Below are 27,779 nucleotides of genomic sequence, written 5' to 3'. Positions count from 1 at the left end.
GTGAGCAGCCCCCTTACCGCTGCCTGTCTCTGCTCCATTTTCCTCCTGAACTCTTTGTATGCACGTGCCTTTTTGTCTCCAAATGCAAAGCCCATGACTCTACTCACAGTAACTTCAGCGAGTGTGAAACCCCAAGAGGACTCACTGCAGCTGCTGGCAGACGTCAGGAGCATTTCTGAGCCAGCTTTCGCCACAACTCTCGGGCCTTGTGCTGCTCACAGATGACTTGGTCTTTCCTTTTCCTCTTCTCTCCCTGCGTGGTGCACATACAGCCTTGGTGTTGCGCCGAAGCTGTGCTCACCCTCTGCCACTACACCAGCACCCCATCATCTGAAAACCATCCCACAGCTGTGCTGAGATTTGTTCAACCTTTTAATTGCCTGGTTCCTATCTGTCTGGATGCATGCTGCTGTCACGGAAACACCATCACAAGAAGCACTCTGTGGTCTGTCATATACGTATGACACATACATATGACATATAACTACTGTTTCCTGTGCTGTCCACTGCTTAACTCTACCCAGCTATTCCCAACGTCCCACATAACTTTGTATCTCTGGCTTCTCATCAGGTTTTGGGGTGGTTTTTACCTCAAATTCTGGTGCCTCTGAAATGACTTGGTTGACTCTAGCAGAACCAACATCTAACCCACCGTGTGAGGCTGACTTTTACATTCTCAGACAGTCCAACCTCAGCATTCAGTGCCGAGCCTTTGTTTCAGTATTTCTTCCTTCCAACAAACCCTATGAATTGAATTACCATCATCACACACAGTTCCATACATGCAAGTTCAGCTCTAGCTCTCCAAGCAGGGACAGACACCCATGCAGAGATAGGAACAAATGCCTCCCTCTGAATGCCTCACAGTGTTTTGACACCGAATTTTGGTAGCCAGAAGCTCCATGTGTTGGGGTTGACATTCTGTTTTTCACCTTTGGGTGGCATTTGCAGAAGGCAGTTCAGCTTCGTACAGGCAGCCACAAACGCAGGTGCATGTTGGGTACTGACAGGGGCTAGACTTTCAGAGAAATTCCAGACCATTTCATTAAGGCTTTTTTGATCTCCAGGATTCGTAAATACTTCATATTTTCAATTGCTAAAACATCAGCCTGTGTTCTTTCCATTTCACGCTTTGATTACAGAAATTTTATTTCAGCTGACCTTCTGTTCGCTTAATCGTTTTGCTGAGTCCAAAATGCCCATTTAATTTTCCTCTCTAATTTGTAGCACACACGTTAGAGTTGTTGTTACTCATTTGTATTAGGCGACCTAACATTTGGGTCGGGATTTCAACGCAAGTTGGGGGATGTTTTGCTTCTGACTGTAGAGTTTCTGTAGACATAGCCCACGGAGTCAGTGATGGACAGCGTCTCTCCCTTACAAATCCAACACTACTCATGGCCATGGTTATCACGTGAACATTATACAACATGTTTTGGGACCTCATCAACCATAGGCAATGCCCCTCCCCCTTTTGCAGACTATTTCAGCCGTAACCGGTGAGCTGCTCAGTGATACAATTCTTTCTATTGTTCCGACTGCTGTCCTCCATTTCCCTGCAGAAGGGACTCAAAATGTTATTTAGGGATCAAACAAAACCCCTCATATTTTCCAATCTTTTTGGCACCTGTGGCGGATACCTAGAAAAACAATGTATTGTGGGCAAAGATTAATTAAAAAACCCCAAACTTCTCTTAGGAAGACTATTTCCTCAGGCACAGGAGGTCCCCAGAGAAAGCAAATCCCATGTTCAGCTGCGCATTAACTCCTGCCAATCCCATGAACTGTCAGCAGCTTGAAATGCACGGGAGCCGTCTTTCTCTCTTTGTCAGATAAAATTGTGTATTTCCTCTAAATAGCTAATCTCCTGATTCAGAAGATAAATTAGTACAAGAGCCCTGGAGAACATCTGAGCCCCTGCAAGCATCTGAGAGCATGGCCCAAACAGCGAGGAAACAAGGTCAACTGCGTCTCAATGTGGCAGCTGGTGAATGAATGGTATTACTATCCTGACACAAATCTCAAAACCAAAAACTAACCTCAATTCATTAGATACAGCTACCTGATGGTTTGGTATGTAGATAAGACAGATCTTCAGAAAATCCATTTCACTGGAGATTCTGTGTTTGACATTATGGAAGGTGATGATGTCCAGGAAAAGTTTCTAAGTATTTACAGGGTGAATGCATTTATTCAAAGGAGATGTAGCTTATTACGGATATGTAGAAATTCTACTTTTAAATGCATATAGGTTAAGTAAAATCTTACTCCTGTGAAATACTAGTATAGAAATACTCTTCTCAGGAATCTACAAACTCCTCCCTACTTCTACTCTTCCCCTTCATCTAACTTTTTGCTTTCATGAGGTATTTTTTCTTTAGAGTGGTGTAACAAATTTGTTGCTTGGGACAGATAAGAGATTCACCCGCAGTAGCACTCCAACTCCTAAGACCAGGAGTGTCAGCAAAAATGGCAGAAATTCAGAGTCATCCAAGTAAAAATTTCCCTCCTACTCTGCAACCCAACACTACAATTTGGGAGTACAAATTACTGGATTCCAAATGGGGAAGTGAATATTTAATATCAAGTATTAAATAAGATACACCACTCCAAAATATGAAGTGTAAAGAGTATATTGGTGAGCAAATATCAGCTCAAGGTATAAGGAAGGGCTGAGATCTAGACTTCATCCAAATAGCCCATTTAATTCCTCAAGTCTTAGTTTCCCATCTATGTTGTGGTACAATTATTCACTACTGGCTCACAAAGCAGCTGGGATTCTCATTTAGAAAACTTGTGAAAGATATGAAAGCTGCTGTCAAGACAATGAGATATGTAAAGAATTATTCACCCTTTTCTTGAAAACATCTCCAGCATCATTATTTTAGTCAGCTTAGGTCTTGAGGCAGGATTATCCATACATATAGCTACACTATCACTTGGAGCCGGGAGCTATTTTGAAGAGATTCAGAAAGAAATTAGCAGGTTATCCCAGATACTACTGGCATTAAGATTCCAGTTGTCTCCCACAGAGATTAAATGAAAGATCAAATCACTAAGGGCATAAAACCCCACTTTGTTCTTCTCCTTTATCCAGTAGTCCATGTGTATCCTGAAAGTTTGAGTTAATTTGCCATTCATCCTAGACTGGTGATGTTTCCACAAAACAAAGGATTCTCTCCAGTATCTCCTGCAACCTCTTTACCTTTTTGGTCTTCTTTGCACTTGAACTATCTAACCAATGAGCAGTAAAGGGGATCTCAGACCAGAGTCCCTCCAAGTACTGGAGAACATGGAGCGCTGCAACAGTGTCTGGTTGTGCTCCCAAAGGAACCAGGAAACCTGTGTGTCCACCCCCTAAGTGAAAATGTACGTTTCCTTTATTGTGTCTTACCTTTTCAATTTTTTCATCAAGCATTCTGAAGAATTCTTGTTGGCTTTCAGAGATGTGCATGCTGAAAGGCAAAGGAAGAGTATCAGTACCAACAGGATTTCTTCCATTTTAAAAGACTGACGCTGCAGTCCAGAGTTGTTGAGGGACTCAACTGTAAGCTTGCACCACTGTGAAAAATAAATCACTTTACACTTTCATCTACAATGATAACTTTTTAATCTTTTTTTTCCCTTTTTTTGGTTTGCCCACAGAAAAATTATTGCATTTAGTTCTGTGTATGCATGCTACACTTAGGATGGTAACTAGGACCCACGTGCATCCAGAGGAGACTATTCCCTTTTCCAGGCAGGTTGCAGAAACTTAATAGCCCGCTACCTTTCCTTGGGACAGTGAGAGCCCTTTCTGTGTCAAGACAGAAGGTCTTCCAAGACTGCCAACCTCACCACCACAAAACGAGACGCCTACAATGTGAGGTTAAAGCCTCACGCTGGAAGACCTGCGTGCCCTGCTACAGCTGGGCTCTGCACTCAACACCCAGGAACGTCTACAAGCCCAGGCTGGTCCTTCCCCTCTCAGAGAGGTGGTCCTTACTGCTCCCTGAACGGACCCAGCAGATTAGTCACTTCAATTAATTCTGCAGCACCAAGAGGCTCAGGGTTAGCGATATGATTTTGCATTACTGAAGAGGGCTGGAAAATACTCTTCTTTGTTGTCTGTAAAACACTGGCAGTGGCACAAGACAACAGGCCCTTCCCCAGGGGGGACCAAATACAGGAAGGTCGGATGCAAAGGAAGGGATGAGGAGACAAAGATGAGGATGTGTGGCAGACAGTATTTGGGGTGTGTCTGCTTTATTTATGTTAGGGGGTGGTGAGAGCCTCCTTCCTGAAATAACGATATCCCTCCAGGAAGGTGAAGCTGGAGCATCCTCTGGACCTGCAGCAGGGAGGAGCACCTGGGCCCGTGGGGGGCTGGAGAAAAGCACCAGGGACTAAATGCAGGACAAAAAAAGATGTGAAAAAGGAAGGATGGGAGACTGGTGCCAGTGTCAACAGTAATGCCACATGGTTAGAAGGACAGGTCTCAGAGATTTTCTCTGACAGTAAAAGCTGATTCAGCCTGCTGAATTCCCACCCCAGTCCCCTCTTCCTCAGCATGATCCTTTCAGCTATAATGAGTTAATACTTTTCCCAAGTGCCCAACAACACGCTGCGCTTCCCTACAAAGCTCAGCATTCATACTTCACTTGCTATTGGGATGAATGTATACAATGATTTGCTTACACTGGACATAAATGAAGGCTCAGTTCAGAAGAGGTCTCAGAAGTGGCATTAAAACCTAAAGCTGGTAATTTAGGAGAGGAAACAATTCACCTTTCAGTGGCTGTGGTAGTTTCTGTCCCCAGCTGTCTGCCTGTCCCTCAGGTTCCCACCTCCACCTGAGATGGGGAAAAAATATTTGTGTGGGGCAGCCGACCCTGTCACCTGCATATTCAAGCGTCTTAGAGAGGGGCTTTAGGGAAGTACAGCCCTTTCTGGGTAGGTAAGCACTAGAAAGATATTCTTGCCTTTGCAACATCATAGATCCAGTTTCTAATAAAATGAGATCATACTGTAATGACTCACCCCAACCATAATTTATAAGAAAACTAAATGAAGGGGAGAAAAAAATGGAGTATTGTGTTGCCATATACATGAAAAGTCCCAGAGGAGGTCTTAAAGCCCTTGCAGGCCATGATCTTCAGAAAAGTTTGGCTGGGCAGTAAAACTGCCCAGCCATTTAGAGATGCAACACACACACACAAATGCTGACACTGTGTATTCTGAGGAGCTGTGTAAAATTGTAAAATCCATGGCAGGGCAGGGAACTGACAGAGTTAATGAACAACTGGAAGAGTCAGAAAACCACCAAATCTAAGCGGAGTTCTTGGGTATCCCTCCAGAAAAAAAAAGCCTTCCCCAAACAGAAACATGGATTTAATTTTCCTTGTAAGAAGCACATCAGAAGGCATGAGAATGCATTTTTAGATCTTTCATGGCAGGCCAATGAAACACATTTTGCCAAAAGATAGGATTTATCCCCAGTACCAGTGCAGACTGAGTGATGAACATCCATTCATCAGCAGAGATGCAGCTCTGCCGAGAAGGACTTGGGGACGCTGGTGGGTGACAAGTTGGACATGAGCTGGCAATGTGTGCTCGCAGCCCAGAAAGCCAATCATGTCCTGGGTGCATCACCAGCAGCATGGCCAGCAGGTCCAGGGAGGGGATGCTCCCCTCTACTCCGCTCTTGTGAGACCCCACCTGGAGTACTGCATCCAGCTCTGGTGTCCCCAGCACAAGACAGACATCGACCTGTTAGAACAGGTCCAGAGGAGGCCATGGAAATGGTCAGAGGGCTGGAACACCTCTCCTGTGCAGAAAGGATGAGAGAGTTGGGGTTGTTCAATGTGGAGGAGGCTCCAGGGATACCTTACTGCGGCATTTCAATATATTAAGAGGGCTTATAAGAAACATGGAGACTTATTAGCAAGCCCTGTAGTGACAGGACAAGGGGCAACAGTTTTAACTGAAAGAGGGTAGGTTTAAAATAGACACAACGAAGACATTTTTTATGATGAGGGTGGTGAGACACTGGAAGAGGTTGCCCAGAAAAGCTATGGATGCCCCATCACTGGAAGTGTTAAAGGTCAGGTTGGATGGGGCTTTGAGCAACCAGATCTAGTGAAAGATGTCCCGGCTCATGTAGGGGGTTGGAACTAGATGATCTTTAAAGGTCCCTTCCAACTCAAACCATTCTGTGAGTCTGCGATTTAGCAGGGTAAAAATGGTATGAAATACCACTTCTTTCATTTTATGCTTCAGGCTGCTGTTACTCCGTGAGTTATGAACAAGTCTCAGTGTACTTGATGGGGCATACTTGATCAGGTAGCTGGTTAAAGATGTCAGTGGAGTGAGTTCTGAGGATTAGCAACAGACCAAGTGCCCAAGAGGTCGGGGCAGGGTGCAGTGATGAAGCCCCATGAAGGTATGGCAGGTACCAGGACTCAGTGTAAAGAGGAAGGACCAACACCTTGGCCTCTGTCAAAGACCCCCATAAATCTACTGCTGGCTCCCTGTGTACCCTGTTTTTAGAGTCCAGGGCTCTAGACATGCACGTCTAAATCCTCCAACAAATGGGAAAAGCCCTCACAATCTTACTTTTACAGCCAACGTATTAAAAATCCCTCCATTGTAAATGAACTTATAATTTGGTACATAGTCCATGCTTTGTTTTGAAATAAACCTGTTCTACAAGAACAGTCCTACAAGATGGATCTAATGATTAACCTATTCATTTCTGCTCTTCTAGCTGAGTAGCCCTTTTCCACCCAATGCCACCCATCCTTGCAGTCAGAATTGTCATGGTTTTTAGATGATAAACCTTAAAAAAAAAAATTGCACGTAACAGGTATTTGCTGACTTGGTGATTAGCAACTCAAACACATGTAGCCACTTTTATAAACAGAAATCCATTGGTAGGTTGGGTAAACTGCAGAGGTGTGGCAAATAGTGGAGGTTTTACCCAACAACCTAATGTTACATACTGTAACTCTCTGAGAAGTTTCCTTACTTTTGCAGGACTGTGATAGAAACATTTACCTTTGCCAATGCAATGTCTTTAGGCTTTTTGGTGAATGAAGGTCAGCTCTGATTTCTGCAGGGACTTTTAAAAATCAGAGTTTGATGAAAGAATGGGCAGAGTTCCTCTGCCTTGAATGCACCAGAACAGATGACCCGTCAAAAGAAGTAGCCCTTTTTTAGCCCAGGTTGAGTAGCCTGCTGTTAGAGCATCTTAAATACATCTCTGACCCTGCTGGGAAGGACCAAGTCACAATAATGAAGCACAGCTTTGCTGAAGGGTGATTTTACCTCCACCTCCCTACTGTGAATTTCTTTGCAATTATATCTGAAGCACTCAATTTTTTCTTTTGAAAGGAGGCTGAATTATACTGTCAGTTCATTAGGAAATAACTAAAGTTTCCAGACTTGAAACCGTGTACAACGCACTTGGTATGCAGCAAGTTTAAGTTAATAAGTGCCCCGAAGGCATGGCATAAAGAACAGCATTTCCGCTACTGTTCAAAATCCAGCAGCAGAGCTTTATCACTTCTTCATTATGAAGCTGATATACGGCTCCATGTAATCTGTTATTTTCAATCCAATTAGTGATTAAAATGTAACGGTGATTTAGATAAGAAAAGAGTTACTAATATCAATAACCAGCTCTGTAACAGGAGTTAAATATTTCATGGCATATGTAACACTGACTGATCTCAGCCAGGGTATGGGCACAGAACTGCGAGTGAAGGATGGAGAAACTCTCAGCTACAAAACAACCCTGATTTTAAGAATCAACTTGACCATTTTAAATGGAAGAAGTTTACCATTCCTAATCCCAGGCAGTATAGCTGCTAACCTAAGTCAAGAGCTAGCAAAAACTTCCCTGGGAACTTAACCAATAGCATTTAGGAACACTAGTGCATATATAATTTTGTTTATGTGTAAGCTGTATAGAAAGCTGAGAAATAACACAGTATGGTACTTCTATAAGGCACAGCAAGATGCATCTCACACATTTTTAAGTCCTGCATCTTAGCTGTGCAAAGTAGAGGATGCTTCAGGGATGCTGGCACAAGCGCTGCCCAGCTGTGTTGTTGGTCTCAGGACACAGGTGACCTTACCTATTTTATTTAAATTGAGCATAGTTTTAGTGCTGCTGGAACAACCAATTGATTTTTGCTAGGCAATAACTGGGAATCTCACGGATACTGCTTAATCCTGTGTTTATTTGTATTATGATTTAAAAAAAAAAAAAAAATAGAACTTACTTTGCTCTGGGTTGATGTACTAATCCTGGGATCTCTTTATTAGATTTAAGTCTTACATTTGAACTGGCACTTTTTTCCTGAAACACACAAAAAACACACAACAGAGATACCATCAGTATCTATGAAGCACACAAAGCATGACAGGCATTTGTCATCATGGTGTTACACTGTGCTGGGTTCAGGCTCTTCTACCTGTACAACCGAATGAGAAAAGCTCATAAAAAACAAAATTAAAGGCAACACAATTGATGCAATGACCCCAGGCGGGCAATTTTTAAATGTCTTGGGCGCAGTGGCCTGGGGGATTGCCTCTGGGTCACCAGGCGAAATCTGGCTGGGATGTGTAGCGATCAAACGCCATGCTGGCTAATAACTCTCCAGCAGTCTATGGAAAACAAGGTGTGCAGGTGCGGCTTGGCTCCTTGTAGAGTCGTATCGATAATAACACCAATTGGCACCTTTAATAGAACAAGGCAAAGCACTGAAAAGGCAGAGCCCCAGAGTCACCCCAGACCTGTAGGTTTGCTCAGAACAGAGGTAAAAAACATTGGCATCATGTGGAAAACTGTATGTGAGAGAAAGCACAGATTAAACGTGCCAGTGAGAAGAGCAGCAACGGCAGACTTGACCTGCTCAACCAGAATTGGACACAAGGGGCCCAAGGAAGCAAACCAGAATATGTTTATAGACAAGAACACAACCATGTCCTCCACAGAGGACCAGAGCCATTAAAAACATCTTAAAAAAGACATGGGGAGGGAAAAGAGTTTAGCTGAGAGCCAGCCATTCAAGGTAATATCTTGTCCTCGTGCCAAGAGCTTCTGTAAACCAAAACTTAGTGCACACACGTACTTATTGTCTGCAAAAACCTGGAGAAGGATAAGGCCCCTTCCAGATCTTCCCAGTGCTGCGTGTTAGGGAAGGCTGCTGGTGCAGATGGGAGAGCTAAGTCAAATCTTACAGCTCACCCGCCCCACAAACCCATCTGAATTTCTTAGGCATGTCATGGCCATGACAATTAAGAAATATAAACCCAAGAATTAGTGCTTTTGTGGGCAATTTTGGTGGTTTTGTTTTGTCTTATTTAGTCTTTGAATATCTGAATCACACAACATGATTTTTAAGAGGGCTACTAAATCACTGAATTTAAAAAAAAAAAGAGGCTGTCTAGCAGTTAATATTTTAATGAATAATTCTACAAGGGCTGTAAACATCAACTGCCTCAGTATATTTAACACTGTTTAATGCATATCTTCTAATCCTCCTAAACAGAAAACGGTGTCTTGCATGAAAATACCAGTGAAAGAGAAAGAAGCCTTTCTTCCAAGCCTTAATAAATGTCTATGTTTGTTACACCCCAACAGCCACTGCCTTCCCATGATCCCATGATGTCAAGTCAAAGCAGCAGAACAGAAGACAAAACCACTTGTTTTCAAAGTATCTTCTAATTTTAAGTGTTAACTGGGGATGACTATGTACATGCATGTTGTGTGTGTGGTGAACATGGATGTACATAGTCATACAACTCATATGAGTTGTCAAGCAAACTCATACATCCGTCAAGTAAACTAAAAAGAGAGGGACAGATGTCACAGAGAAGATACCAAACCCAGAAATGAGCTAAATCCCGACCTCATGCACCAGGGGAAACTTCATCCTCAAATCTGCTCCACCAGTTTCATTTGCCACAACGCAGAGGCAGAGACCGGGCATGGTCCACACTGCACATCTCGGATGGCACATCTGGATGGTCCAGCGGTAGGCATGTTCTGCAGCTGTAGCACTTCCTGCCCACCTACCGCAACACAAGGTGAATTTTGGGCTATCTTCTGTCTCTGCATACTGTCACCCTGGAGGCACAGACCTTTCCCCACCAAAAAACTGCTGTGAATCCATTGCCTCAATTAAAAGGGAAGGGAAGCTCTGATTTACAGCTCCTGCGACGGGAGTTGTGATAAATCAAGGCAGTGCAAACCCGGCTTCCCACACCTCCACTTGTGGTTTGGCGTCAGTGCAGCCCTATCAGTAGCTGGAATCAGCACAAATCCCAGCCTAAAGAAACTTCAGTCACTGAGCAATATTCAGAATATTAACTGACTCACACAGGAAGACGGAAATATAATTCCAGTTTATTTGACTTCAAGATCCCAAAATTTACTCTTTTCCTCCTATTGCTTCTGATAATTAACACACCTCAATTACCTATTACTTACAATTCTTCTATTTAATCAGAGTATGCCACCTTCTCCATCTGTTGCACAGCAGGAACAAACAGAAAAAGAGGAGTTAAGAGAAAAATAAAACCCAACCAGGCCTCGAATTGGCTTGTTGCTTTGTTTATAGCTATTATTTACGGCAGTGATATGTCATTACACTGACCGAAACACTGGCTTTGATAGAAAGAGATATTAAAAAATAATTCCTCTAAATACAAACAAATAGAATATTTTTTCCATCACTTTGAAGACAAACTGATTCATCAGAAGTTAAGTTTGGATTCTAACATCGAGCTTACAAAGAAACCTGAAATGCTTTAATGTAGTCAGATTGCTCTTCCAGGCTGACTTGACTTTGGTTGAAGTGTCACTTCTGTCAGTCTAACCTCATTTTCTCCCTTATTTAACATTAAATAAGTTACCATGCATCAGCAGAATCGCAACTCATTTTAGAGTCCTAATCTGTTGCAAACAGAAATTAAGATGCAAAAGTTTGTTTTTAATCTAGCTCTGCTTATAAAGATTATTTAAAGTAAATGCAGTAAATGATGCCTCACACCACAAGCTTAAAAAGTAAACCCTCCAGGATGCTGTACTCAGATAGCGGCATTAGCTACTCTATAGTAAAAAGGCAAATAGTGGACATTTTACTTCACATTATTTTGCAATTAATCATTATCAAGGTAAATCTGTCATCCAATCAACGTGATTTCATTTGATAGATTCGTTAATTATTGTTAATTCCTCCATAAAGGATGCACTGTATTCAGAATTTCAGGGCATTAACAGATGGTGGTGACTCTGCTGCCAGATGCTATTAACACAGCAACAGCCACTACTGCCATTATAATTAAATATCTGTCAACATTTCCCTTGATGCTCGCCCTCTTACAACCCATTTCTAGAGACATGTGAACTTCATTTGAAGTCTTTTGCTTCTTCTTAAGAGTGCCACAGATGGACTCAGGTAAGCTGCTAACAGTCCTTCCTTTCAACTCTCTTTACATTCACGGCTTACTAGAGAAGAGCTGATTTTTAAGAGATGCTTCCATAAGTGCTAACATATTTTATGGTGAGAATATACATTATTTTATCCATTTTTTTAACTGATTCAATTGGACAGGAAGAAATCAATTAAAGATGATAGCAGAAATTCTATTACCTAATCTAATGGCCAATTTTCATTAACTTACAGTCACATTTTGGTCTTTTAACTGCTTTTCCTCTAACATTACAATAATTAAACAAATATACAACCAAATGGGGGAAACCCCCTATAAAACAGTAAAACTTAGTTTAAGTAAAATGGGGTTCTTAGTTTCAAGGCTGTTTTTTGTTTAATTTGGAAAAGACTGAAGTATCCAGCTTGCAACTGTATCTTGGAGCCACCAATGTTTGAAGGTGGCACGTTCCCCCAAATTAGTATCATATTTAAGATGAATTTATCTGTAGTTTTGCTACTAAAATATATTGAAGGTGATAGAAACACCAAAGGTCTCTCCAGATAGTGATCATGTTTTACCCAATATTGGTAGTTTACAGCTATTCAAATATTTATAAAATAATATTCCTGATTTATATCAAGATGACACTTTTCCTCAAAGGAGCCCACAGCGCCTTTCAAACTGCTTTCTGGAGCCATGTAATTCATCACTGAAATCATTTAGGGGAAAAATGAAGTATTTATTTTCTCTTTATACCATAAATTACTTTTTAAAATAATTGTATTTGAAAAGAAGGAAACCAAATGCATCAGTTAGAAATGGCATGAAAGATGAGATGTAAAATTTCAATATGCCAGCCCAGCACTTTTTACCTCCCTCAGTTACAAGGACCAGCCTCAGGTAATAATATTTTACACGGACTGTCTTGATGCATCAGGGTGAACAAGGGAGAAGTACTGACCTATGAGATTTATGTACTTTATACATACATGAGCATTTATTTTTTGTATTATCATTTGGCAGGAAGAGAGCCTCTTTCTTCTTTCTCTAGCTACCTGGAAGCAAAACCACCTGAAAATGTTATTTAGGGTAACTTTATAATGAATGGGCAAATCAAGCATTGAAAAATCTCAGATGCTGGTCAAAGAAGATTATTCTTGGATGCAATTTCATCAGAGGAATCACATTATCCCTGCCATAATGTGTATATGTGTATTTGTTGTGCTGCCCAGGAGGGGGTCTAGGGCACACCTGGTGATGAGGCAGGGCACGGTACGGATTGTGTACATTGGACGGTACTAACACAGGGAGTCCATTCTCCTCTTCCTCTCGGGATCCTATGCATGGCATGAGGGATGATGAAAATCATGGACACATCTGACGATGGAAGTGGGTGCCTGCATAGGCTGAGCTTTGGAAACCAGGCTGAAGAGGAGCTCGGTTTGCACACGAGCACCAGACAGTGTGCTCCAGATGCACACCTGCTCCAAAATATACATCAGACCCTAAAGCCAGGGCTTAGTAATGAATTTAACCTTCATGGCACGCACGCAAAGAGAGACAAAGAAATAGATGCTCATGGTGAGAAGACACCTACGAAAGATGTTATTTATCATCACAGTCATCAGAAGGACCTTCTACCTTTCCAAAATAAGTCTTTCTTAAAAGCAGCCTTCTACTGGCAACTGTCATAAGAGCCAACATTGGAACAAACTTCCCTGATCTCTCCAATACACCTCCCAGGTGGCTGCAACTGTGGATGCAGTCACGTAGACTCCTGAACACACAACTGCGACGCAAGTCAACGGGTGCTGGCACCACTCCACTATTGACGCCCGTCTTGCCCCACGCTCCTAGAGAATATTTTTTGTGATCCACCACAGGAGCTCAATTTTAAGGACCACCTTGTAACTGAGGCACCCGAGGTAATAACAATGTTCAGCCTGTCCATTTGACCAAGTGCTGCCGTCCTGCCACCCGGAGCACCTCTGTCTTCAGTATGAGGACTTGAAAACACAGCTGTTATTTGCAGATTGGAATGAAGCTTGAGGTCATGTTTCATAATAAAATCTTAGTCTTAAATGGAATATTTTAATAAATATTATTGCTGTATCAGGCCAAAATTTCCTCAATTAAGCCTGAACGATTTGCCCATGATGCCTTAGCCCTATAAATAACTCCATCCTTGCAGATGTCTAAAAGCTGTCTGGACTCGGTCCTGGGCAGCCAGCTCTAGGTGGCCCTGCTTGAGCAGGGGGGTTGGACCAGATGACGTCCGGAGGTCAACCTCTGGTGACCTCCACCTGAGGTGACCTCCACCTCAACCAGTATGTGATTCTGCGATAAAAGTATCTTTCTTAATAAAATGGACACTGGAAAAAAAAGATTTTGAGTAGGTTTGTTGAGTTTTATCCCCAAGTAACAGTGAGAGAGACTGAAGGCTGAAGACTTCAGGCCCAAACTGTGGCCTTTCAGGCATGCAAAGGGAAGGCAGAATCAGACACACTGCCTGGCATTTATTTTGGAAAGAAATCAGATTCTGCACACCCAGCCAACATCACGCAGTGAGTCTGCACTGACGCTGGGAGTATAACCCAGGTTTGGCAGAGAAAAATCCTGTGCTTTCATCAAAGGTCCATGGTTTTCTCAAATTTGTTCCAGAGGGCAGGCCTCATCCTGTAGTGAGCCACTTAACAGAGCTCCTCCTTCCCAGCTATTACTGGGAAATTTTGCTGTAGCAACTCCAGCTCCTGAAGTGCAATATGGAAGAGCAGGATCCAGAAAGCACAAAGAATTTTAAAATTACTCAAAATGGTATAAAAACAGGTAAAGAAAGAGAAAGGTGCAAGTCCTGAGCAGCTTTCTACAGCCCACCAGAAAGGCATCCATATGCTACAATCTGAGAAACTAGATAATGCTGCTTTTAGTGTTTATCTATCAGTCATACATACATGCATGCTTATATACCCATGCATCTTGCTCAGTAAGACCTGGCTTAAAGTCAACAAGAGTCTTTCAACTGAGTGCAAGGTGGCTTTCAGCCAGGCCTTCAAAACATGAAAGAGAAATGCCTGTTGTGCCTGTACAAAATAAATACAACCTACATGGAGATCCTTCAGCAGACTTGGATAATCCACTAAAGAAGCCAACATAGAAATTCAGGGCTAGTGCAAGTGAGACGAACTAGAAATGATGCTACAGAGGAGTATGGATTACAAGGAAACTGGGTGAATTTGGAGACCAAGAAAAAAGAAACTGTAGCTGAGAACATGCTACAAACTCTGAGAGCGGTTTAAACGGAGCCTAATTTATCCCTCCAAGGGAGGAAGCAAACCACCTCCTCGCAGAGCATGGCACTGGCTGGAGGCAGGGCAACATAACTTGCTCTGTCTGCAGATTTGGCCCCATTTCAGTTCTTGCCCCGCTGGCTCTCCGATATTGAGCTCCCTCTCCAAAGATATCTAATCTGAGGTTACTTGCTTTCTGTTCAGGTTGTCACTTGGCCTGCTTTTTTTTTTCTTGGATGAGCTGTTTGCATATTTGGCTGAAACTTGTGCAGTAACTAATTTGTAGTTGATTTTTTTAAATGCCTTTGAAACGTTAAAAACTGAGGCGGGGGGGAGGGGAGGGAACTATTAGAAGAACATCTAACATGCCTTTTACACTGAACTCAAGCTGCAGGATCTCAAAAATCTGAAAAATCCAACCAGAAATGTGAAATTGGAAAAAAAAAAAAAAAAAAAAAGAAAAAAAAGGAAGAGGAAGGAAAAAGCACCCTCTGGAGAGAGTTGCAGGACTTCTGCAGTATCTACATATAGTTCACCCTCAGCCAAAGTTACTGGTCTTCGAGCTTTGACGGAGAACGTCATTAAAGAGCACAGAAAAAAACTGAACGGCAATTCCCACCACTAAAAGGTTTTCAAAGGGCATTAATATTTACTAAATCTAATAGCTACAACTTTTTAAATGTCCCCATCAGCTTTTCAACTCCTTCTCCCTCCCAGTCAATGTCAGAAAGTCTGGACTAACTGGTTATGGTAATTCCAATTAATTCTGTCAGATAACCAAAGACCAGGAAGGCTGTAGATAAACTGAAATGTAGACGTGGGAGCAGCTGTCACGAAGACAGGAAATTAAGGCAAGTAAACAGATGAAATTACAAACAAGGAGCGTATATGATAAATAAGTATGACCAAGAAATCCTCCAGGGAAAGACTTACCTGCACCTTGCTATTCTGTTCCCTTTCACAGCTCTGCAGTTGTATCGCTCCACACAGTTGAATCACCTCCTTTCTATACGGCTTGTGACACAAAGGTCCATAAAAATAAAAATGTGTATTTCTATCTCCAAGTTCTTTTCTGCAGATAGATTGCTAAACTTAAAGGAGTCCCCTACAGAAAATGAGGGGCGTGATCACCGGAAAAACGCCTCCATTCTGAAGTACGAGGTTTACACTGCCCTAAACATCAGGGTTTTCTGGTTCCTTCAGCCTCCGTGGTACTCAGAAAGGTCAGCCAGGATAAAAAAATGAACATCACAGACATAAATAAAGCTAAAACACCTGATTCCAGAGCACTGCATGAAGTTTCATTTCAAATGGGAAATTATCTTGCTCCTTCAGCAGGAGTCTTACTTATCCATGTAATAAAACTCTGTGTTTCATAGAGAATGGGAACACGAGCAGGAAGCAGAGGAAGGGACACGTCTGCAAGATTTCCAGCGGGAAGCAATTTGCAAAATGAAGTTGAGGAACATCCCCTCTATGAACAGCTTTGCAAGAGGCTGAAAACTGTCCCTTACAGTTATATACACCAGAAATTAAGGTGATAAGGGATTGCTTTAGAGCATTAAGAATACTTGCTTACATCAAAAGATATCCAGAAATACTGTAAATAAAATGCTATGGGCAGAAAGGAGAGCTGTCCTCCAGCTCTCATTAATATACCAGATCTTTAATTGCTTTGGTACATCGGAGTGGTTGAAAGTTTTATCCAGCAAATAAAAAATAGATGGATAAAAGTTAAAAACTGCATTACTGGTAACTTACAAGACTAGACTGACTCTTGAGGAAACTTCAGAGGTTTTAGGGCACCTGGCAACAAAAAGCACAACTAACCTTGCTCTTTTGCCAGTATGTCCCTCTTCTGGACTGTACAGCCACCCTGCATAACAAAACCTGGCTCAAAAATTAACTTTCTGCTTATTAAGCCTGTGTCATCAATTATTTTCTCTCTTGCTCAACAAGCTTTTACAAAAACGTAGTTATTTATAGTAAATGTATATATTACTCATGCTCTCAATTTTTCATGCATGTCTCCTGAAGGCAGCGTTCCACCAAGTGTTATAACATGGAAAGAGTTGGCATTAAGCATGAAACAACAGTATTGCGTGAAGTCTGTAAAACATTTATAGCCAGGAATAAATGGTGTAGACAGTCTTGAGAGTAACCTGGTGTATTACACAGCCCATCTGCAGCAGGGCATTAGTTTTTGCTTCCATTAGTTTTTGCTTCAAGAAGGCATTTCACTGGAATGGCAAGCAGGTTATTGCTACTACAATTTTTGCAGAGCTTTTTATTGGGATGGTTTTGAAGAGCTTTATGCCCTTCAAACACATACAAGAGAACATATCCAGAGAACGAGATGTGCCCTGTTTTCTGGCTTTTTCAATAGCTGGGCCTAAAATTTCAGCAGCTGTAGTTATTTCTACAGCTGGTTTTCTAAAGGCAAAACTGAACTTTTTCAGCCTGTTTTTGGAACATGCTCTATACCCACCCTTAGTAAAACAGTTCCCTGAGAGATGCCTCCACACCATGCACATGCAAGCGAAGCCTTCTGAAATCTTCCCCCACTGTCAAAATCAACCAAGACTGATGACTCCCTGTGTGCGCATATGCTACCCCACTGCCTTAGTACGAAGTTTTGAGTTACATTTTAAGCTGGGCTCATTGAAAAGACGGTGACCGTCAAACAGCCACTTTGAAGAGGTGTTAAAAATAACACTTGGTTCCCTCCATCTGCAAAACAAGAGCAGGTTGATGGTGTCTCCTCTTGTAGAGTTTGCAGTTATACTGGTCATTGGCTTTTATCTGTAAATTGCAAGTTTGAGTAGACTATGTTTATTACCCATTTCTTATTACATCCAAGCAGTTCCATAAAGTGCACCGAGACCTTCCTAGATGTTAGGACAAGGAGTGTCCCACTAACTCAGTCTTAATGGGGCATTTGCAGGATATATTTAAGATAATTTTTCCCTCTTGTTCAAACCTGAGATTTACAAAGGATGGAACAACAAGGGAAAGCAGTGAAAGAAAAAGTCCTTCTGGGTTTGTTGTCTACAGTTAAGAGAAGAGGAAAACAACTGGAACTAATTACAAGATGTGGTGCAAATGAAAAAATACCGCTAAGTCAAATGTAAACAGAATAAAATGGTATCAGGAAATTTTGATTGAGGTAACCCTGAGAAGTGAGATGACAGAAAACTGAGAGTAGCACTACTCATCAATACAAATATATATGCCACAGGAAGGTTTTGGGCATTCACAGCCTATAGGGATAAGTCTCATGCATAAAGCAGCAGCATAAATACAACAACTATCTCCATGTGTCCCACTAACACGCAGGCATTCTCACACCCATTATTCCCACAATGTGCTTCCAGTTGCCACAGGCTCACATCATAGGAAAGACCTCCGAACATGTGGAACATCATATGCTGCACGCAGCGTACTCATGCAGATGGACACTGCTGGCTAACTGCATTTCCCACTTGCGGAGCTGTGTGGCTGACAAAGGGAAAACAACACATTAACGCCTGTTCCAAACCGGCAAGAATTCCCTACAATAAGCTCTCATTCTCCCAGCACTGTCCAAGACTCAAATTTTTAGATTTTTGGTAGACTGCAATTATGTAAATGCCATTGCTGGAACATATTTTCAATGTCTGTATTTTTCTCCTCTCAGCATCTGTTTTATTTGCATTAATTCTCAAATTTGCACAAGGCGTAAGATTTAAGACCCAAGAGAATGAAGTTATAGTTCTTGCTACATGGCAAATTTCAGCAAGCATGGGTAAAATGTACATTTTAAAGGACATAATAGTTTGAATATTATTAAATATGACATATGTACTATTACACACATGAGAAGTATTATGGCTGCAGGAGGAGCCTTAAATCTGATTTATGTATTTTGTACCATCTTTTAATCATTTTGGTTAGCTGTCACTTTTGAATAGAAGAAAGAATGAATGTTATTTCACAAAGAATATAGTAGCCTGCTCACTTGCCGAGTTTCCACTCCTCAGATGTATAAGCATGGATTTTGTCTGGATTTTCCAAATAAATTTACCTGAGAGTAATACTGAGAAGAGATATCATATACATCAGAATTAAAGACGATCACAAACAGTTTAAAAATTTTATAAGCCGTTTAAATCAGTAATGGAGGCTGTGTTTATCTCCTTCAAGTTTCCTTGGAAAAAGAGCGGATAAATAAGCATGTCTCCTCAGTGTTAGCAAGAAGAGGCACTAATAAGTAAACATATTCCATCAAGGATGTATAAAAATAGCTTTGACACTCAAGATGCTGCAGATTAGAGGAAGACATCCAAGCCAATATTGGGTGAAGAACCAGCTTAAAATCCAATTACAGGCCTGGAAATACTCATGTACTCAACATTTAAGATGTCCGATATTTAAGAGTCCCCAAATGACTGTATGCCTGTTATGGCCTTTACTGTCCACTCTGATTTTAATGTGCCCATCATCTCCCCTTCTGCATCACCTCTTCCCAAAACCACCCCTCACAGATGGGAGAGGACATGGAAAAGACTCAAAATGAGCTCTGCCCTCCTTTTCCAGAAAGCGGCAAATCTTTTCTCCAGAAAAGCGTCAGTACCAGCCAAACGTGGCTGCTGTGCATCAGTCCCAACAGTGGCATGGCCATGAGACAGGCCAGTGTTGGGATACCGTGTCTGTTCCCTTGGGAGGGACCGGCCATGGAAAAGGAGGTCTCATACGCCATGCAAGATCAGGCTGGCTAGGGATGGACCCTTCACTCACCCACAAAATGTCAATGGCTCCTTGATCAGAATGTGAAATATCATTGTGAAACTCTACAAGATTAGTCTCCTCAAAGTTTCACATGGTATCAACTGCCACGAAAGAAAGATATTTCAAATTATCACCTAACTGCATCACCTGAGGGCACGTATCCAAACCACTTCAACAGATTTCTGTCTAGCCTGTTCTCCAAACTCCTGTCCTGCAGGTTTTCTCAACAGCCTGTCTTTCATTTTGTCACCTCCCTAAAAGTTCAAACGTTTATCATACTACCCAGCCTACATCCTTGCCTGATGTCTTCCTGCATCTCTCAGTGGTCATGGAGAAAAACCGATCGTCATGCCTTTTAAAGCAATCTTTCATATATTGGGTGACTTGCGTTTCCTTCTGTATTTTTAGGCTAAACAAATCAATTACTTCCATCTTCCATTACAGCTTACATTTGCTAAACCTCCTATTCTTGTCACTCCCCTCTGGGCTCTTTCCCATCTGCCTACATCTTTCCTACAGAGCACATTTCCAATTTTGGTCACAGTATTTAAAGCCTCGCTGAAGTCAGGATGTATCACATGTATTGCCATATTTAAGAGCAAGAGAAGCTCCTGTTTTTAATGCTCAAACCAGCAAGGTTAGCCTACCGTATTCAGAGATGGCATTTCTCTGCCTGCAGCAGTCCTATCTGAGAATCATAAGCAAACGGATGGAAGCTGCACTTGGCTTTACCAACTATTTTCACTGTTGAGGTTTCCCTAAAAAACGAAAGCACATTTATTTTGAAAAGCAGGTCAGATCACATATTTGGGGATGAGAGAGCCCAACTCCTTCAAAAACAGAGGCAGCTCTGGTTCAAATCTCTCTGACTTCTGCAAGCCCTCTCTGAATGTACTCATTTTGTTACTGTAAATCATGGTTTGCCGCTGAAATATCATTAAGTTTTATTACCACTTATAAAGGGGACATCTGTAAACTGTGTATTCATACTTTAAAAAACCAAGGTAAATAAATGCTGAAGGAGAAATAAGCTGAGCTCTACTTCTCTAATTGGGACGCAAAATTTGTGGTACAGTACTCAAATTCTCTTTCAAGCCAAAAAGCTGGTGGGGATGATCTGTCTTCCTGCCTCAATCCTTGGATTATTTAATAAAACAATTGTTTGGTGCTAAGAGAATTATCAGAAAGTAAAATATCCGCATGTTCCATGACTCACAGTCCAACAGGTTCTTCCTAAAATTAACAAAAATCACATGCAACAAGCAAAACAGGCATTCATTTCAATTTTGCTATTTCTAATCAAAACTAGCTTTCAAGTCTGCAAGCTGATTTCCAGCCATTTGCAGATGCCAAGTTTTAACACACACTCTATTTTCAAGTCAGTTGAGTGCAAAGATAAGTACCTCTAAAACTTAATAGGGTTGTCCCATCACAGAAATATTCAGAAAATGATGGACCAGTATGTTACTACCAAGAGATGCAGCATTGCCGAACACGAAAGCTTTCTGTCTCAGTCAGAAGTATACTCTGATGCACGTTCATAGGCATGGTACTTACAATGAGGAGAAAACTAGAGTTTAGTATGGAAATACTGCCTCATTTTTCACTGCAGTGTTGCAGTATTAGCATTCAATTACTTCCCTACACTTAATTAACTCCTTGTTGAATCTTAATGTGATGAGAACTTAATTCAAACCATATACCACATCAATGAACCTAACAGCAAAAATAGATTTTATTAAAGTCACCAAAGCCCCATAATCCCTGTCTTTTTATAATACTATGCGCCATATAAAAGCACAGCAGCTGCAACAGGCCAGGAATCTTCTCCGATTGCTACTAAGAACATTAACAAATAAAATCTATTCTGAAATCAAAATCAGCAAGCTATGATTAATATTTCTCACTTGTTCATCTCTCTGGCAAAACGAAGAGCAGCAGAGACATGGTGATCAGGACTCTCTGCAGATCCTATACCTATGTTCAACCAAAGACCATGTTAGGTCATTTGTTCTGTCAAAACTTTCAACTTTTGAACAACCCATAGCAGAGATGCAAGATATGTATTCCTTCCTCGGCCTTTCTCTGGCCCACATTTTGTGAACTGTCAAAAACAGACTAGAGACCTAGCAAGACCTAGAACTTAAAGACCTAGGAAGGAGCACACTTGACCTTCAAGCAGGTTTATCAACTCTATCAGGAACACCAACAAATAGATCGTATAACTTTTACAAAGACAACGGGAAACACTGTGCTTTGCGCTTAGCAGCCAAATCTGATGCTTACCCAAAACCTCTCAACCTGAAGGACTGCAAAAGCAGTTTTGAAACAAACTGAGGCATGAACTGTGAGTTAGGATCACTTTTTCCCCTACCAGTGAAATGCAGAACTGCTCTCATTCCCTGACTCTTCATGAAAAGCGCAGCCTCTCACATCACTGAGGCTATGGGACGTGACGGAGCATGTCCCTAAAGAATCATGTGCTTAAATTCATTGTTACCAGTTTTCCTTTTGTAAACTTCAACCTAGGCACACTTTGCTCCTGTATCTGCAAAGCACTTAAGGGCCCATTTCATCTCATGGAGGTGCCTAAACCCCCCTTAGGTCAATGGTGCACGTGCCCATAACGCTGCTCTCCTGAGTCATGGTCTGCATGACTCTTCCAGCAGAAGACCACATTTACTGAAGACTAATTTTGCAGCTATTAAACGTCACGACGACAACGACTGAATTTATGCTGGAAGGACTCTTTGCAGTACTGCTATGTAGGTTTAGAACAGCTGGGTGAGGCATGCAGGGAAGGAAAGCCAAAGGGGAAGACAGGCAAACAACCACAGGAACAGCATGGAGGCCAGGTCAAGAAGCTTGTGCCACATATAGGCAGAATTGACAAAATAACCTTCACCAGAGAAAGGAAGGGCAAACAGTAGATGGGGGACCACAAGATGGGGGCACATTTTATGATGTTTAAACCTCACTTAAACCAAGAGCGATCAACTGAGTGTAATGAGCAGAAGGAAAGATGCTCCTTTCAGCCAAGACTCCTCTACTTATTTCTTCCACATGAAACACGGGCAGTCACACATCACCCTAAACTTGTAGCTATAAATAAGCAAGTGGTAACACTGCACCATCCTATTATGCTCTAGGACCATTAAAGCCTTTCTGTTACTATGTATAGGGCTTGCTCCTTTGCCTCGGCAAACACGACGGCCTCGCCATGCACTGCTTACAAGTGTACTTGCCTCAAACCTGTGAGCTCCTGTGCCTGTGGTCTCTCTTCTCCAACTCATCTACGGACTTCCTGTTGCTCAGCCAGCACCAAGTGAGCTATCTGTGATTACATCAACCTCAGACTGAGCTGGTGCACAGCTATTTCCCCTGTCCACTCACTTCTGAAGGGGCACGTTAAGCAACTGGGAAGACAAACACTTAGATGATTAGGTGGTCTCCTCCTAATCCTCAAATTCAGAGTTTAGTTTAAGCTCCAAATTCCTGGAGCTTAAAATTGCTTTCAATTAATATTAGCCTCACTGTTGCGAGCTTGCTGGGAGGGTGGCTTTTGGCCTCCCAGATCCCCCAAGTGACCCGGGGAGCTGCACAGATGCTTCCATGGACATTCAGCACATGCTATCCTGGACCCATCAGAAACTCTAGTCAACATTAATAATGCAATGTATGTTCAGAGCATATTTTTCAATATGAAAGGTATTTATTTACCTCCTGGTAGGCCCCTCTCTCATTAAGAGTGCAGTTTCACGATCAATTTACGGCCATTTGACTGAGGTCTGCCACTAAAAGGGTTCCAGCCACACACTTTTGGTATGCACCTTCTGCCAGGACTAGGACTTGTCTGGCCCCATAAGGAGTCCTACCAATTCAGTGATCTGTCTAAAAAGAAAACTTTAAAGTCTTTTTCCTATGGTTCATTCACACCAACTGACTCAAATGGCTGTGCAGCCCGCCGAGTGCCGAAACCAAAGCACCAGGGAGGTGGCATGGCTGGGGGAAACCTTCGCCCTCTCTTGGTTTCCACTGCAAAGCTCACCTCTTTGGAAAGCTGCACACCATTAGTTGTTCTCCTCTGTCCCCACTCTTACCTTGTCAGCCTTTATTTACTTACGTATGAATGCTACTATGAGCGGGAACAAAGATGTCTCTCTTGTAGTCAATTCATGGCTTTGCATTCAAATGATAGCCTTCTCCTTCCCTTTTCTCCTATCCACAAGGTACCTTTGCAAAGACTTTAAACTATTCAACTTGTGTCCTTGCGTGATTATAAATAGTGCCCGTTGACATGGCTGCAAAGAAGGTTCCAGAGGAGAAAGCACAGATATATCAGGAGTAAGTCCTACATCCCAAATGTTCAATAAACTGGACTTCCCAAATGAATTATGAAAGCAAATTTCACAGTGTAATTATCTTGCTGAAAGACAAAAAGATCTTTCAGATGTTTTGTTTAAAATTATTTAACATCTAAGTATTGATTAAAACATTTTAGAACGACTATTTATCACCCAGGATTTATAAAACCCAGAATACAGCGAATAATTTCAAGACAAGAAAAACAGCGTAATAACAAGTAACATGATTTAATTCTACATGCTGTACTCTGCCTCTTGTTATATTTGGTCTAAGCTATCAGCCTACTGTAAAAGCCAGCCAAGAATTCTTCAAGCACTGCCAAAGCTAGAAATACTGGCCAGAAATATTTGTCATATCACAGCTCAGTTTCCAAAAAGTAAGATGCTGGACTTCCACAGCCAGGAAAATACAAGGTGCAAAGGAAAATAAAAAATGGACTTATTTAATATTGTTGGAATGCATCAGATCAAATGAATCCAAGTGCTCTTAATCCTGTAGGACTGCAGCATGACAAATATACTTCATTTAGATACTCAGTCCCTGTGAGTCAAATCAGTCTGGAAGATTCAGCCCCACAACTGCTGGATGTTATTCAATTAGCATGAGGCAATGATTTCCAGTCCTCAGCAACCAAGGCAGCCTTCTCCTTTAGAGAGCCAGACAGTTTTACCTTGGATTAAATTTATCGATTTTTCCATTGCGTATAAATAACAGCCTCATCAGGCAATTTCAGATGAGTTCACCAGCCACAGTATTAATGGATTTTGCCAATTTTTTCAAAGCACTCATAAAATACAAAACAATGGTGTCTTACAATTAGGTGTAACTGCAGAGGCAGCTTCTGCAATACATATATCTCCAAGAAAAATGTGTTGCCACAGACATGCCCTTAAGAAGTTTAGGCTTTGTATTTACTTACTGTAGGGTACAATATCTTCAGCCACAGCCAGTCCTATTAATTTCAGCGAGCCTACCTGTTGCAGTAAGCCCTGCTCCCAGGAGAAGCGTCCCAGGAGGAATGAGTATCTCTCAAAGAAACCGTACCTCTTTGCTGTTTTGTTCAGGACTCAGACCTTCACTAATCCTAGCCAAGGTAAGATCCCATGTACAAACCTAACAAATTAGGAAATTAGGAAAAAATTAGGAACAAACCCTAATTCTTCATCTTGGATCAGGAAAAAATTAGGAACAAAACCTAATTCTTCATCTTGGATCAGTTGCAGGTGTGCAGATGCCCAGTTTCAAAGCCAGGATAGCTGCTGTAAGATCATGTTTTTCACCCACCTTACTTTCAAGCAGCCGCAATGCTCACCCATCCAAATAGCATATTTACCTATTTACAATGAAAACATGCCCTGAAAACTGTCTCTGATTGGAATCAGGAAGGTTCTTCACATGAGTTTAAGTGTAAATATATTCAAGGTACTGATTCTGAAAGAAATGTAAAGCAGGATTTTTATATTATTTTAAAGGAGAAGATGAGAAGACCCTTTTTCAAGCTCATTTTGACATCATATAATGATAAAGTTCACCACTTACTCATCTGTGCTAATTGATCAGACTGACTGAATCTGAGCTTTGACTAATACCAAAGCATTATATAACAAAGGCATTCAATGCTTTTCATTCTGCAGCAATAAAACTTGCTCCCAAAGTTCACCCTTTGGCTTTCAACTATACTTCACAATCCAAGCTTGTATTTTAAAGCAAATATCCATTCTGTAGTATTAGTATTTTTAGGGAAAACTTTTACATGGGAAAAATGTTGTAAACAGTACTTGAAATTTGTATTAAAAAAACCCCAACAAACCCAAACCCTCATATTTATGTAAATACCATATTTCAGTTATATTGGTTGCAGTGAACATGTGATATGCCTTGATTTTTGTAAGGCTTTTGTCATCATGTCTCTGGGCATTTTCATAAACTAGTTAGGAAAACCAAGTCTGTTTGTCTAGACCTACTAGATGAAAACACTCTAAGATAAGTGCAAAGCTGGCTGGGAAGCCATACAGAGGGTAGTTTACAACTGCACATTGTTAAAATGGAGGAATACATCAAGTAGGATTTTGTTGGTATCTGTCCTGGAGCTGGGTTTTCATTACGGACTGGGATGATGAATAATAATGAACTGGAGACTACGACCGCTTTCCAAAATGACAGAGAGCATCAATCCAGGAAAGACTCTCCTTTACAGAATTCAAAGTTATCGTGACAACTTGGAGAGAGGTACTGAAAAACACAGGAGATGATTCAAACAGGGCCCAAGTGCTAGGTATTACACATAGGCAGGAATTACCAACTGGATAGATACAACATGGAAACACCAGCTTATGCAGTGATTCTCCTAAACAGGACCTAGAAGCTTGCTGGACACGAGCCATCAATATCATGCTCTTGCAAAAAATACAGGTATCATACTGATGCATGTAAAAGATGTAACAGGCTGCAGAATACGTGACCTTCTTCAGCTACACACACCAAGAAGGTCTCAAAGAACCACAAGAACAACTAGAGGTCCACAAAGCATTACCATTGAGAAAATAAGTCATGAGCTAGAGCTGCTCAACCTAAAAGATGACAGAACTGAGACACTATAAACTTCTGTTCTCCATAGCTACAGCGACCCCAACAACCATGATGACATATAAATCGACCATTAACTTGGAAATTTGAATGGCAATGCTGTTAACTATTTCACCGCCCCAAATCCTGATGGTAGTATTCAATTGAAGTCCTTTCTTTGCAATCCTAATACGCCTTCCCTTTCCTGACAACTATGGATCCTATTCCTAGTCCACTCTGATGACTTTGTTCCTGACAACTTCTTTATTCATATAAGGCAATGAGCTTGAAGCAAGAGCAGAATAATTATTTGGTACCTCCCACCCCAGTGTTAAGTTCCTCTAAACTCAATTAATCACGAACAACCTCTGGCAGCTCACAATTTGCCAGCAAGATACACCAAAGTAATAAGTGATTTCATATTCTGCTTTTGAAGACAAGCTATTAAATTCACATACTGTGCTACTTTAATCAAGAATAGTTAATTAAGCTGTTCCCTTGATACGAATTTTTATCATTCTGCACCAGTCATACATCACTTTTATAGGACTCAGACTGTGGCCATGATGCATGTTTGTAATCTGTCTTTCCAAATTAATCTGTCACCATTTGTAAACTCAAAGCGGACCCAATACATTTTGTCTCACCAGTAACTGGGCCAAGTTTGGGGACACTGAGGACTGGAGGGTGAGTGATGCTGGAGCACCACTTAACAAAGGTTTCAATGGAAAGCTGAATTATAATTCCCTCCGCGGTTCGTCACCCAACATGACACAAAAGACTTTGTTATTATTTTAGTGCTTTGTATTTGCATCGCTTTTATTTCCTTAAGTGAACTCGGCTTTATGCTCTATGCTACCGTCATAAAATCAATTTAATAACTTACGTTTACGTAGTAATCATCAGCATACATAATGCAGAAGTCATAAGTATAGGCCATAAAACTAGGGAGATCCGTAGTGTCAGATTATTAAAAACATTAACATATGATAAGAATCTAAGTCTAAATTTATTACAAGCAAAAATCCCCAACGATTTTCTATTACATTACCTGAGCTCAAGGACAGGCTAATGCAATGCTTTTCTAGAAAAAAAACCTTCAGACACGCAGTCATAGGAACTAGATTTCGATCTCTTCTGTTTTAAAGCACTCACAGAAGTATGATACAAAAAAATGACATCGCTATTTGGCTATGTGACTTAATCGTAAAAAAAGAGCTTTATTAAGTAAAAAAGTGAACAAAATGAAAACTTGGTCAAGTTTTCCAAACTGGTGCAGGGATCCTTATCCAGGAACACTCTGATATTTTGCTGTGAGAATCTGCTAAAATTTACCCCCAGGAAAATAAGAAGCACAGAAGACAGAGAAGA

At 41.3% G+C, this 27,779-nt stretch overlaps 1 protein-coding gene across 2 annotated transcripts in view; it reads right to left on the bottom strand.

Annotated features, from left to right (window-relative positions):
* The window catches only part of C11H1orf21 (chromosome 11 C1orf21 homolog), a 128,444-nt gene that overhangs the window by 7,907 nt on the left and 92,758 nt on the right, over nt 1–27,779 (bottom strand). For both annotated transcript variants that reach the window (XM_052801356.1, XM_052801357.1), the window contains exons 4-5: nt 8,265–8,341; nt 3,395–3,455 (exon numbers count right to left, since the gene is read on the bottom strand). In XM_052801356.1, the coding sequence (XP_052657316.1) occupies nt 3,395–3,455; nt 8,265–8,341 (138 nt within the window). The remainder of the gene's footprint in view (nt 1–3,394; nt 3,456–8,264; nt 8,342–27,779) is intronic.

Source organism: Harpia harpyja, chromosome 11, assembly GCF_026419915.1.
Source record: "Harpia harpyja isolate bHarHar1 chromosome 11, bHarHar1 primary haplotype, whole genome shotgun sequence".
Lineage (NCBI taxonomy): Eukaryota > Metazoa > Chordata > Aves > Accipitriformes > Accipitridae > Harpia > Harpia harpyja.
Note: the sequence above shows the minus strand (reverse complement) of the source record. Positions and strands in the feature narration are given on the sequence as shown.